Consider the following 13,916-nt stretch of genomic DNA (forward strand, 5'->3'; position numbering starts at 1 on the left):
CTGGGCATCACCCTCAGTTTGTACACAGTGACTTGAGTACTTGTAGTTTGAGATGACTTGAAGTGCTATCAAAATACCAGAGAAGCACTTTCTTAAAAGAAGATTAATGTAGTGTGCTGAGCCTTGTTTACGGAGGGGATATGACAGAAATGGCAGGAATAGAGGACACAGGTTGAGGCTTGCACCAGCCAGACCAGGTTTGATCACCACTCTCCCTTCTTACTGGCACTGTGACCTAGACCAAGCTACCTGCCTCTTCTGAATGTCAGCTCCCTCCTGTATCAGATGGAGCCAATGATAACTCACTCACAGGGTGGTAATAAAGGGTGTCTTAGGTCAGGCTGCTATTGCAAATTACCATACACTGGGTTGCCTAAACGACACATTTATTTCACACAGTTCTACAGGCTGGAAGTCTGAGGTCAGGGTGCCCATATGATTGGGTTCTTGTTGAAGGCTCTCTTCCTGTTTTTGTCCTCACATAGACTTTGCTTAGTACATACGCAGAGAAAGAGAGAGAAAAATCTCCTGTCCTTCTCTTTCTAATAAGGGCATTAACAACATCATGGGGGCTGCACCCTCATGGCCTCAGTTAAACCTAGTTACTTTCTAAAGGCCTCACCTCCAAATACCATCACACTGGGGATTAGAGCTTCCATATATAAGTTTGGTAAGGGAGGGACACAAACAATCAGTCTGTAGCAAAGTGGAATCAAAATGTTTAGCATAAACAATAAGCATTTATTCCCCACCCATTTTGGGGGTGAACATTGATTGCATTTTCATGCAGTAGTAGAGAGCTGTATTGAATCATTGCCATTCTCCCAAACATCTTCCCTGAGCAGTGAAAGAGATTTTAGTGAATGGTTCTCTAGGATCAAGGTTGGAGTCTGTGCTAAGGATCTGTTCATACCTAAGAAACTTCTCTATGACTCATTAACCCGCATTGAATTACCAGGCCTGTGTTCTTAGATGGAATTGTACTGAAGAGAAGCACAGGACAGAAGAGTCTGCCAAGTTTTAAATAATGCCAGATTACAATATTTCTTTGATTTCCTTTTGGTGTTAGGTTAGCTTTTAGAATCCCAACTCCTCTATATAGTTCAGGTCTCTACTATTGATCTTGCTTATACTTTTCTCCTACATTTTACAACTTAGCTGGTTCACTGGACCATGTTTGAGGTTCTGCTGATAACTCTTCAGCAGAAGTAGCTCTTCATTTACTTGTTTGTTTATTGATGTATTAACTCATGTATAGCATGCATGACATGCAAAGTATTCTATTTAAAAATAGCCTTTGTAACCTCCCACAAAAAAGGTCTTATTAATCAATGGTGAATCACATAACCAATAGTCTGGAAATATAGAAACTCAGATGTAATGAAATCTCTGGGCTGCCATAAAATACTATCTTTCACCTACTTCCCAGACCTGGAGAACCAAATGAAGGCATTCCCTTTTAATATCATTCATCCAAAATTTATTGAGTACCTGCTTTCTGCCAACTGTATAGTGGGTACATATTAAATAAAACAAGTAATGATAAAGTCCCTGTCCTCAAGGAGTTTAGAGTCTGACAGAGAAAAGAAACGTGTGAGCATATCCATGTGATGTAATGAATAGTATAATGGAGGTACATATTAGATACTGTTATAGCAGCTTGTGAGAGGTCTTGAAGGACAAGGGGACATTAGCTAGGGGGCCCGGTGGAGAAAGGCCTTCTAGGAAGAAGAAACAGCTTGAACATGGATATAGAGGTATTCATCCATGGATTTGACTAGCATTTATTGATTTTGGACGGAAGCTTGTTTTATGGGTCAGACACTGAGCAAGGCATTTGGATACAATAATGAGCAAAACCATACCTGGTCTGTGCCTTTCTGGAACGTCTATCGAGTGGGAGGCAGGCAGTCATCAATCGTTCATTCACACAGGAAAATGGGAATTGTAACAGCGTGCCCTGCTGTGAAGGAGAGGTGTGGGTCCCTGGGATAGTGTGTAACATTTGGGCCTGACTGGGCTGGGACGTCCAGAGATGTCTTAGTCCATTTGGGCTGCTATAAGAAAATACCATAAACTGGGTGGCTTATAAACAGCAGAAATTTATTTCTCACAGTTCTGGAGACTGGGAAGTCCAAGATCAAGGTGTCAGCAGATTTGGCGTCTGATAAAGGTATCACAGATGGCGCCTTCTCACTGTGCCCTCACATGCTGGAAGGAACAAATGAGCCCCCTTGGGCCTCTTTTAAAGGGTACAAATCTCATTCATGAGTGTTCCACTCTCATGATCTAGTCACCTCCCGAAGGCACCACCTGCTAATACTGTCACACTGGGCACTGGGTTTCCACATGTGAATTTTGGCAGGTGGCACCCATAGATTTAGACCATAGTAGGAAGGCTTTCCTGAGACAATGAGAATTGGGATGAAAACAGGTGAGTGGTGGAGAGTTTGCACAGCAAAGACTGGGGGAGCTGTGGGCCAGAAGAGGGCCCAAATGAGCAAAGCTTGTGTTGGAGCAAATGATATCAGAGAGATTGGTGTATTCAAGGAATGGAATGAAGCAGGTGGCGTGTGAAGCATGGGGTATGTGTGCAGAACTTAGGGTGGGTGGCGGCCAAATCACAGGGGCCTTATTGATCAGAACAGTGGGGACACTGAAGAGTTTTAAGCTGGAATGTCTGAGTTAGATGTGTGACTTGGACACCTTGTCAATGACCGAGAGCCTGGGAGTAGGAGTTGGGGAATTCCAGAGGCCCATTATTCATGACTATGTCAATCTATTGGTTCTAGGTGTCACAGACTGTCAGAGGAACGAAGCAGGCCTGCAATGTGACCAGAATGGCCAGTATCGAGCCAGCCAGAAGGACAGGGGCAGTGGGAAGGCCTTCTGTGTGGATGGCGAGGGGCGGAGGCTGCCATGGTGGGAAACAGAGGCCCCACTTGAGGACTCACAGTGTTTGAGTAGGTGCTGGGGGTGAAATCAATCATGGTTCCTGGGGACTGGGGAGTAGTCTCAAGGGCTTTTTAGAAAGGGAGAGAAGCTGGAGGTGCATTTGTCTCTAACTTTTTGTTTTGAAAAATTTTAATCTGTGTAGAAGTTGGAAGAACTGCAAAATGAACAAATACCCATCACCTAGATCCAAAAATTGTTAACATTTCACTCTCTCTTTTTTGGAATCATTTGGTATGTAAATTCCAGATATCAGGAACCCTTACTTCTAAGTACTTCAGCATGCACAAGAGATGAATTTTTATATTAAAAGATCTGTGGAGGCCTCCATTCTTCTAGGCAGCTTGCCTTCACTAATCTAGTCAGCATTTCTTCCTCAGTAGGACGTTGTAGAGCAGCAGTCCCCAACCTTTTTGGCATCAAGGATCAGTTTCATGGAAGACAATTTTTCCACAGACCAGAGGTGGCAGGGTGGGGATGGTTTCAGGATGATTCAAACACATTGCATCTATTGTGCATTTTATTTCTATTATTATTGCATTGTAATATATAATGAAATAATTATACAACTCACCATAACGTAGAATCAGTGGGAGCCCTGAGCTTTTTTCCCTGCAACTAGATGGTCCCATTTGGGGGTGATGGGAGACAGTGGCAGATCATCAGTCATTAGATTCTCAAAGGAGCATGCAACCTAGATCCCTCACATGCACAGTTCACAATAGGGTTTGCACTCCTGTGAGAATCTAATGCTGCCACTGATCTGACAGGAGGCGGAGCTCAGGCAGTAATGCTCACTCTCCCAATGCTCACCTCCTGCTGCATGGCCCAGTTCCTAACAGGCCATGGACTGGTACCAGTCTATGGCCCAGGGGTTGGGGACTTCTGTTGTAGAAGACTTGTGTGCCAGGCCTTGTTCCATATCTTAATTGCTGGGTGATCTAGAGCAAGTTGCTCAATCCCTCTGATCCTCAGTCTCCCCAGCGGCTTTCAGTCTATTTCCTGAGAATCAACATGAACCTATAATGTCAACAAATATGTATTGAGCTCTACCCTGTATGACGTACAGTTCCTCAGTGAGATACTGGATGGGAAAGTCCCAGGTGAACCATCAGATATGCTACAATATATAGTGTGATGGGAACCAGAGGAACAGAAGAGAAGAGTATGTCCTGTGGAATCAGAAGTAGTTTAATCCCAGTGGTGCCTTTACTGGCTGCGTAGTCTTAGGCAAGTCACTCACCCTCAGCAGTTTCTACGTCTGTAAAATGGAGACATCAGTTTCCCCCGTTGTAAGAGTGTTGAGTGCCTTAGCAATGGCATTACCTACCAGCGGTAGTAAATGTCTCAGAATAAGAAGGCTCAGAAACAGTATTTGCCCTGTTTCCCCATCTGTTAAACTTGGAGGGAGGCTGAAACAGTCTGCAATGTCCCTTAATCCTGATATCTTCTCAATCTTTACGACTCTGTTCCACCTTTCCCTAGAGCCACCTGCCTCTGCTTGAGGTCTTGTGGCTAACCTTTGCACACTTGACAAGCCCAAGCAAGCCAGTCTCTTAGTATTTCTGTGGAAGGAGAGGGCCTAACATACATGGGCTTACTGTGTGCCAGGTGTTTTATGTGTTTATCAAATTTGAATCCGTGGTAGTCCTAAAAGGTAGATATTATTGCCAATATTTTAGCTGAGGAAACTGAGGCAAAGAATGTCCAAGCACTTCTCTTGGTTCCATAGTTAGGATAGAATATACCTAGAATTTGAATTGGTGTATGTCAAACTACCAAACCTTTGTATTCTTCATTCTACCAATCTGTTTCCACCTAGATTTACCTGCTTCCTCAATAAACATATCCTCACATGCACACACATACGCATGCATAGCCTACCTGTCCGCCAGGGAAGCTGGTACAGCTCATGGGATAAAACATTAGTGAAAATTCAAGTGAGAAATTTTCATTTTCTAATTCTCAGAGCAATCATTTCCCTTCTCTAGTGAAGTGCTAAGAAGTCCTAAGGAGTGTGCATGTGTGTGTGTGTGTGTGTGTGTGTGTTCTTGAATAAATTGCAAATCCAATGAAAGTCTTATTTTTTTCCCAACATCCCTCTTCTTGGGCAGAAAAAACAGGGGAAGTACAGCAGGAAAGTGCTTTGGGAGATCAGTTAGCCAGATGCTTCACAAATGAAGGAGACTGTGTCTTTACAGGATACAACTTGCCCTGCGGCCCTGGTGATCACCATCAGTCCTGGGATTATTGTCTTACGTGCTCTGAGCTCTCTTTGCATCTCTGTCAATGGGTTAGCCTTGAGGATTGTCTTATGCAGTTTGTAGGGCATTTCATGGTGTATTCTGCCCAGTGTTCAGGGCAGAAAGAACAGTTTAATCAGTGGCACCAGAAGTGCTCACGAGTCACAGCTGAGCTTTGACAACTTTGATGATGCTTCCCTGAGGCGCTGGCTTCTGAATAGCCTCCAGATAGAGCTTCAGCATCTTTGGCTTCTTATGCAAAGCTCTGAGCTTAAGTTTCCCTTTCTGGATATGCCTGGGGATTTCTATGCCACTAAGCTGGGCCCTCACTGGGATGTCAACACATCTCTTCTCAGAATTGCCTTTGAGAGGAACTTTCTCTTTGGGAGTAAAATGTTTAAGGCTTTTGTCCTTGAGGCTAGGTCCTTAAGCAAGGGACTTATACCTCCCCAGACAGGTACCTACCTGAGAGGAATTTGCTCCTTCCTCAGCCCTCTTGCCACTTCCTTTGTTCAGGCTTCGCTGTTACCTACATGGTACTGCCATACCTGCCTAACTCATCTTCTTGCTTCAGTCCAACAGTTTTTCTATGATGCTTCTAGAGCTGTTATTTAAAAGGAGATTCTGCTTATGCAATGCCCCTTAAATCTCTTCAGTGGTTCTTCACTGCTCTTGGGATAAAGCACCATTTGCAGTATCCCAGCCTCCCCTCTGGGCTTTAACCTCATTAGACCATATGTTCCTTTGGGGCTAGAATTGTGTCTTATTTCTTATTCTATTCCAGGGCCATAGGTACTCTTTGACAGAATGAATACATTTCTCTAGTTGTCTGGGATTCTTTGAAACTATTTCCTAAAGGTCTTCAGGGAAGGAGATTCTTCCACCACCTCAATTCCTGTCATCAATTTTACAAGCCCTGAGACTTAGGAAAGGTGTTCTGCAGGGGACAGAGGGACTTAGCACTTACTGAGTGGTTACCATATACCATATACCATTCCATGCTATATTATTTAGTCCTCACAACCAGAAAACTGAAACTCTCAGAGGTTGCAAGGTATCCAAGGACACAGAGCTGGTGGTGGCATCAGGACTCGAGCTGAGGGCTCACTCCTGAGTTGGTACCTCTCCCTGACTGCCTGCTGGCTCTCTCTCTGAAATCTCTCCTGCTGCAGCTTCCTGGCACTCCCTTTGATCTTCTGTTTCCTTTGTTTACTTGCAGAGTTAGTAAAAATATTTCCACCTTGCTCGCTGAAAATATTTCCAGTTCATCTTCCCTTTAACTTTAGGTTTATTTTCCTAATTCTGATCTTTATCAACCTATGCTGAAGATTTCATACACCACATCAAGTGCCTGAACAGAGGTATTTACATACCTCTGTTCCAATATGTGTGTGCACGTTGTGTGTGCATATGTGTGTGCACGTTGGAATTGTGCCATCATAATGTTATCTCCTGGTTTCCTGGTGTTGTGATGATGTTGTTTGTTAGTCATTCATTTGCCTATCCCTCCTTTCCTCATATTCTCCCTCCCTCCCTCCCTCCCTCCATCCATTCAATATACAGGAAAGTAGTCTCTCTGTTACTATCCTGGCTAGTGAGGGTTCAAATATGATCAGAATATTGCCTTTGCCCTAGAAGGAGATGGGAACCTAAGTAGCCACAATAAACTATGCAAAAAAAAAGATGAAATATTAATATATACTGTGCTTTAATGTTAACCTTTTATGCTTTCCTTAAGACATTTGTAAATAGCTGTTAAGTATAAATTGGATAAATGGGAAATTATACCAACAGAATATATAAATCTGCAAACTGACTCCGTTGGCATAATTCATTGGCAAATTGGTTCATGGATTGTTTCTGTTCTGCTTGGCCATGAGCTTCTTCACAGAATGCTGAAATGTGAAGATCTCTATCACCAAGGTGTCCCTTTTCTGAAAACCAGCAGATTCTCTAACTGAAGTGCTAAATTTACTGTATTTTTGGCAGAATTTAATTAGAAACTGAAAGACCTTTCAAATTTTATTTAGTCTCCTAGAATATTTTGAGCATCTGGTCTGTACCAATCAAGACTTAGGGACACTGTGATGAATATAACATGGCATTTGCTGGACTGGAGCTTGCAGTCTCTACAAATGAGCTACTAAAGGGTATAAAAATAAAAAAAGAGATGAGAGAAGAAGGGCTTTGTGTGGGCAGAGCACATGAAATTGGCAACTTCAGCAATTAACATGGATGGGCAAGTTTGTAAAATCAGAATTCTTTTCTCTATCAACACTTTTGGAGGCTTAGAGCATGCTGGGATCACAGGCCTGAGCCACCGCGCCTGGCCGAGCATGTCATTAATGCTCACTTCTCTCAACCCAATGCCAAAAGGAATAAACATTTTTTTTCTGCACTTATTATGAAAGCTGAGAAAAGATCACTTTGGATGGCCTTGAATTTATTGACTTGATGAAAACCCATCTAGATATGTCTTTTTTAATAAAGCAATGGATGTACATAATTAGTGCTTGTATATATGTTTATAATTATGTTTGCAAAAAACCGATACTCTTGTGCCTTTGAGGTTGTACATAAGTCTTTCTTTTTGACAGTTACCTGTAAGACTGCAAGATATTGACACTCTTGGGAATTTGTGGCTTGGAAGGTGAATCTCATTCCTTGAGAGTTAGCCTCCATGCTTTCTTTTTTGCTTGGTGAAGAAAAAGTTCCAACTCTCATAGCCCTGAGAAATTATATTTCTTCCTCCTCACTTGTCTAGTTTTATGAGCTTGTGACTGTTATTCCTATCAAATGGAACTCAAGTATGTTGATGGTAGCTAGGAAAACAGATGCTAATAAATCACTTAAACAATCTTAAAAATGCCTGAGCCACATGACATGTCTTCAGATTTACCTAAATACATATGCACATGTCTTTTAAAAAATAACTTACCTCATTTCGGAAAGAATTCAAGTTGTTTTACAGAAAGAAAATGCCAGTAAAATAGTTATATGATGTAATTAGCACTGAAGGATAGGGACAGAGAAATATAAGTTTATATTATCAATGTTAATGAGAAGAAAATAGTTGTAAGGACTAACATTAAATTTCCGCCTCACTTCGTGACAATGAGGTAGAAGCAGGGAGAGCTGGTAAGTTGTAACTCTCAGTTTTGGATACGGAGCAGTATGTTGGAGCTACCTTACTAAAGAATTGCTTTTCCTGGGACATTTGTGTTACCAAGAGCTACAAATGGGTATTGACTGCTTGACCTAACAGTCTTTATGGCTTCTCTGCAGATGCCCTACACCCTTCTGAGTCAGATTTACTAAATCTGCTTTATTTTCAGTGATGCAGAAGTTTGAGAAGGTTCCAGAATCAAAGGTGATCTTCGACGCCAATGCTCCTGTGGCTGTCAGATCCAAAGTTCCTGATTCTGAGTTCCCCGTGATGCAGTGCTTGACAGGTGAGGAGTGGTGGGGAGATATGCACTCAGAAGAAGGTGTGGAAATAAGCTCTGCTGAGAGTTGTCGAGACAAACCAAATCAAACCATTAAAACTATAATTTAAAAACATACTTTATCAAAAACACTATAAATGAATTGATTTCCAGAATGCATATTCAATTCATAACTTAATTGCAGAGTTGACAGTGTATCTACTGTATGCTATCCACATGGCACATGTTAAGGAGTAGAAATGAACAAAATTAGTTTGGCATAGATCTATGTGTCCAGGTCAGGATCTATATCTCCCTATTTTAACAGTGGGGCCAGAGAGGTGGTAATAAAGGCTGCCATTTATTGAGCATGTATGTTTACAAGGATTATCTCACAATCCCAAAGCCACCCATAAAGTGGCCATTGCTATCCTGAGTTACAGAAGACAAAAATAAAGCTTTAAGAGTGTAAGTGACTTGCTCAATGACATAGAACCAGCAAGGGTCAGGGCTTAAATTCAAACCCAAAGTAACAACATCAAAGCCTGCAGTCTTTTTTTGTTTTAAATGATTTTATCTTTGGGGTGCACTAAAATCTCAGATTTCACCACTATACAATTCATCCATGTAACTCAAAACCACTTGCATCCTAAAAGCTATTGAAATAAAAAATATTAAAAAATAATCTCATCTTTGATTTTAGATTTAGGGGGTGCACATGCAGGTTTGTTATATGGGTATGTGGTATACTGCCGAGGCTTGGGGTACGATTGAGTCCATCACCCAGGTAGTGAGCGTAGTCGCAGTAGTTAGTTTTACAACCCTGTGCTCCTCTCTGTATTCCCCCCAAGTAGTCCCCAGTGTCTATTTTTGCCATTTTAACACTGCCTTATGCCTGCCTCAGTACCCACATGTGATGTAGTTATTAAGTAATTAACACTCTGAGTGTGAATCTGTTTTGGATATCAGCTTTGGTTATGGTGAGCACACTATAGTTTGTTTCACAAACACAGTACAAGGCATGAAGTAGAAGCTGAAGGAAATATTTGTAGAATGAGAGATATTGACAGGAATGGAGGGACAGAACCAAGTGGTCAAATGAGTAGATGTGAGGAATCAGCATGAGGATGGCAGACTTGAGGGACAGCTTTGGCAGTTATTTGTCTCAACAAGGACTGTCATATACCTGCTCATGTGTGCATGCACTGTGACACAGCTTAAGTTACAAGGGCAGGCAGGGCGTGGTAGCTCACGCCTGTAATCCGAGCACTTTGGAGGCTGAGCGGGGGTGGATCACCTGAGGTCAGGAGTTCGTGACCAGCCTGGCCAACATGGTGAAACGCCGTCTCTACTAAAAATACAAAAAATTAGCCAGGCATGTTGGTGGGTGCCTGTAATCCCAGCTACTCAGGAGGCTGAGGCAGGAGAATTGCTTGAACCTGGTGGGAGGTGGAGGTTGCAGTGAGCCGAGATTGCTCCATTGCACTCCAGCCTGGGCATCAAGAGTGAAACTCCATCAAAAAAAAAAAAAAAAAAGGAAGGGCAAACTGGTGGGATGGGAAGCAAAAGAGGATGCAGAATCTTAGGGAGTGAGGCAAGCAGGGAAAACACGTCCGTCTGTTCATGTCCAGAGATGGTTTAGCCAACTGGGCCACTGAGTTCAGTGTCTAAAATATGCTGAGAGGAAACAGACAACAGTTAGGAAAAGAGAGCCACATCAAGGAGGTCCAGCAAGATGCCATCCTATCAGACAAACGAGAGCAGAGCAATCCAAGACAAGCAGTATTTGCAGGTTGAGTAGAGGTCCAGGCAGGCATCCAGCACTGTTAGTCTGTTTGGGCTGCTGGGACAAAATACCGTAGACTGGGGGACTTAAACAACAAAATGGATTTTCTTGTAATTCTGGAGGCCAGAAGTCCAGGATCAAGGTGTTGGCAGGGTTGGTTTCTTCTGAGGCCCCTCTCCTGGGCTTGTAGGTGACTCACTTCTCCCTGTGACTTCACTTGGTCTTCCCTATGTATGTGTCTGTATCCTAATCTTTATTTCTCATAAGGACACCAGTCCTATTGGCTTAGGGCCCACCCTAATGATCTCATTATGCACTTAATTTACCTCTTTCAAGACCCTAACTCCAAATGCAGTCACATTCTGTGGTGCTTGGGGTAGGACTACATGATACAAATTGTGAGTTTAAAACATAATTCAGCCCATAATGAAAAATCAAGCTGGTTTTACGGTAGATCGAAGGGCCATTTAAGGGGTAGGAAAATAAAGCCACTGAGTCAGTGAAGGGGTGGATATCATTGTTGATGGGGAAAGGGGAGACTGGTAAGAAAACCAAGTCATCTAGAGAACTAAATAGCATGATCGGGAATAGGTGAGAAATGTGGATTGTTGGGGGCGTGAGGGGAAGCTATGATTGGGGTCATGGTAGGAATCCTGGTTCTAGTTCAGCACTTAACCAACCAGGGTCTAGGGTGCTCATCCTTCTAACACTGACCCAGAACTTTAATTGTTTTCTTGACTGAATTTGTCCCTGAGCCCGAAGCAGGGATCTGCTTGCCGTGAAGATTAGGTTAGTTCAGTTAAGGGGACAGGAGAACTTTAGAGCCATGAGCCAGTGGACCAGTAAGAATTATTTTCTTTGGAGCTGGGCACGGTAGCTCATGCTTGTAATGCCAGCACTTTGGGAGGCCGAGGCAGGTGGATGGAGACCAGCCTGGGCAATGTGGTGAAACTGCATCTCTACAAAAAATAAAAAAAATAATAATACAAACATTAGCCAGGTGTGATGGTGCGTACCTGTAATCCCAGCTACTTGAGAGGCTAAGATGGGAAGATGGCTTGAGTCCAGGAGGCAGAGGTTGCAGTGAGCCAAGATCGCGCTAATGCACTCCAGCCTGGGCAACAGAGCCAGACCCTGTCTCAAAAAAAGATTTTAAAACAGAATTTTTTTTGTGGGGGAGGTGTTCTGAGTAAGCCACACAGTTTCTGGGTAAAATGACATCATCGACCTCTCAGTGCCTAGTTCATGAAGACATTACAGCCATACAATGCTGAGATGAAAATCAGGAGATGATGAAAACCCCCAGAAGACCACCTCTGCACCCAAGAATGTCATCTCAGTAGAGCTGCAGTTTGTGAGATGTCCTGTTAGAGAAAAGGAAGACATCTCTATCCCAGATACCAGTGGCTTTCCCTCGCCTTTCAGCTGGGCAAACACAGTGGGAAGGGCTCAGGAATTGGATTGCAAAGGTATTCAAGTTACTGCTTTGCTCCCATCAGCCACAGACTGTGCTGATTTTTAGTCTTGGTGTTCCCATCTCTAAATTTACCTCTTACCTAATGCAAAAATCAGTATTAATAATATATGTGAAAGTGCTTTGTAATGATAAATATGTAAGTGTATGCTTTTTCTCCTTAATTTACATTTTCTACCAAAACCTCCTATCCCTGTTACATCATTAATTGCCATTGTTATTCATGAATATTACTCAGTTGAATGCTTCATGCCTATCACACAGTGTCCACAGAAAGCAGCCGTGGTCCCTGCCCTCATTAAGCACGTGGCCTCCTATCATCTTGAGAGGGCACTCACTGTAGGAAGTGGGGATTCTATTCTATCATTCAATCCCTTGCAGGGCTGCTGTCTGCTCCTGATGGAAATGGGACATAGCCTTGAACAAAGTTGTGATCTCAATGGATACCTAGATTTGGCTCCTCATAGAATAGAAGCAATTAAAATGTATAAAAGGTTTAATTTAGGCAGATACAGCTTAGTAACTGTACAAGTTCTGAAGTCCGACTACTTAGATTTCAATCCTAGCTCTGCCACTTGGTAGCTTTGTGACCTCCGTGAGTAAGTGCCTGAACGGAGCTGTGCTTCAGTTCCTTAACTGTAAGAGGGGGATCGATGATTCAATACACAGAAAACACTTAACACTGCATGAGGTTCATGGTATGTACTTAATAAATGTGTGCTTATATGTGTGCTTGTGGGGGTATATTTGGGGGGTGTATTTGGGTGTATATTTGTGTGTGTGTGTATTTGGAGGTGTGTGTATTTGAATGTGTATTTCTATGTATTTGTGTGTGTGTTTGGGTGTTTATTTGGAGGTATGTGTTTATTTTGGTGTATATTTGTATGTGTGTTTGGAGCTGTGTGTGTGTGTTTGTGTGTATTTGGATGGGTATTTGTGTATTTGTGTGTGGGGTTTTTGTGTGTATATTTGGGTGTATATTTGTGTGTGTCTGTGTGTATTTAGGTGTATATTTGTGTGTGTTTTTGTGTTTGGAGGTGCATGTGCATGTGTGTGTATATATTTGTATGTATTTGGAGGGGGGCGTGTATTTGTGTATCCACATATTTGTGTGTGTGTGGGGGGTTGTGTGTATATTTGGGTGTATATTTGTGTGTGTCTGTGTGTCTTTAGGTGTATATTTGTGTGTCTTTGTGTGTTTGGAGGTGTGTGTGCCTGTGTGTGTGTATATTTGTGTATTTGGAGGGGGGTGTGTGTATTTGTGTATCTGCATATTTGTGTGTGTGTGTGTGTGTGTGTGTGTGTGTGTGTTTGGGCATGTGGGGCAGGGGCAGGGGGATGTGTCTGCTCTGCCCTCAGCATCCCCCGGGAAAGCCAGGTGAGTGACCATCCCATGGTGCTTGCAGATTGCACAGAGGACGAGGCCTGCAGCTTCTTCACCGTGTCCACGATGGAGCCAGAGATTTCCTGTGATTTCTATGCTTGGACAAGTGACAATGTTGCCTGCATGACTTCTGACCAGGTGAGGTGGGGCAGCCACGTGTGGTTCTGCTCCTCATCCGCTGTGGGTCAGATGTGCTCTGAGGAGTGGGCAGCAGGCTGGCCAGGCGATGGAATGAGGTTGTCGAGAGCTGATCCTCTGTTACCTCCATTTCTTCAAAGCAATGGGACTTTGGCAAATTGAAGCTGCGATAGTCCAGAGACAGACCCAAGATGAAGCTGGAGTAAGGGGCGTCTGCTTGAGCCTTGTGGCTTCCTGACGAGTCAGTCAGGAGAGAACCGCCTGCCCCATCAGGCAGCGTGGGCAAGATGTGAGGGGGCCCTAAACACCACTGCCCCTTGGGGTCCCAGACCCGAATATGCCTTCCCATTGTAGAAATAAAACATAATCGTGGTTGGCGGGCACGGTGGCTCGCATCTGTAATCCTAGCACTTTGGGAGGCCTAGGCGGGTGGATCACTTAAGGTCAGGAGTTCGACACCAGCCTGGCCAACATGGAGAAACCCTGTCTCTACTAAAAATACAAAATAATTAGC

General features: G+C 43.2%; 1 protein-coding gene across 1 annotated transcript in view; it reads left to right on the plus strand.

Annotated features, from left to right (window-relative positions):
- TG (thyroglobulin) overlaps positions 1 to 13,916 on the plus strand; it is a 270,475-nt gene that overhangs the window by 55,605 nt on the left and 200,954 nt on the right. The window contains exons 22-24 of the mRNA XM_003830086.5: positions 2,793 to 2,963; positions 8,531 to 8,647; positions 13,287 to 13,402. Of these exons, the coding sequence (XP_003830134.3) occupies positions 2,793 to 2,963; positions 8,531 to 8,647; positions 13,287 to 13,402 (404 nt within the window). The remainder of the gene's footprint in view (positions 1 to 2,792; positions 2,964 to 8,530; positions 8,648 to 13,286; positions 13,403 to 13,916) is intronic.

This window comes from Pan paniscus, chromosome 7 (assembly GCF_029289425.2).
Source record: "Pan paniscus chromosome 7, NHGRI_mPanPan1-v2.0_pri, whole genome shotgun sequence".
In the NCBI taxonomy this organism is placed as follows: domain Eukaryota; kingdom Metazoa; phylum Chordata; class Mammalia; order Primates; family Hominidae; genus Pan; species Pan paniscus.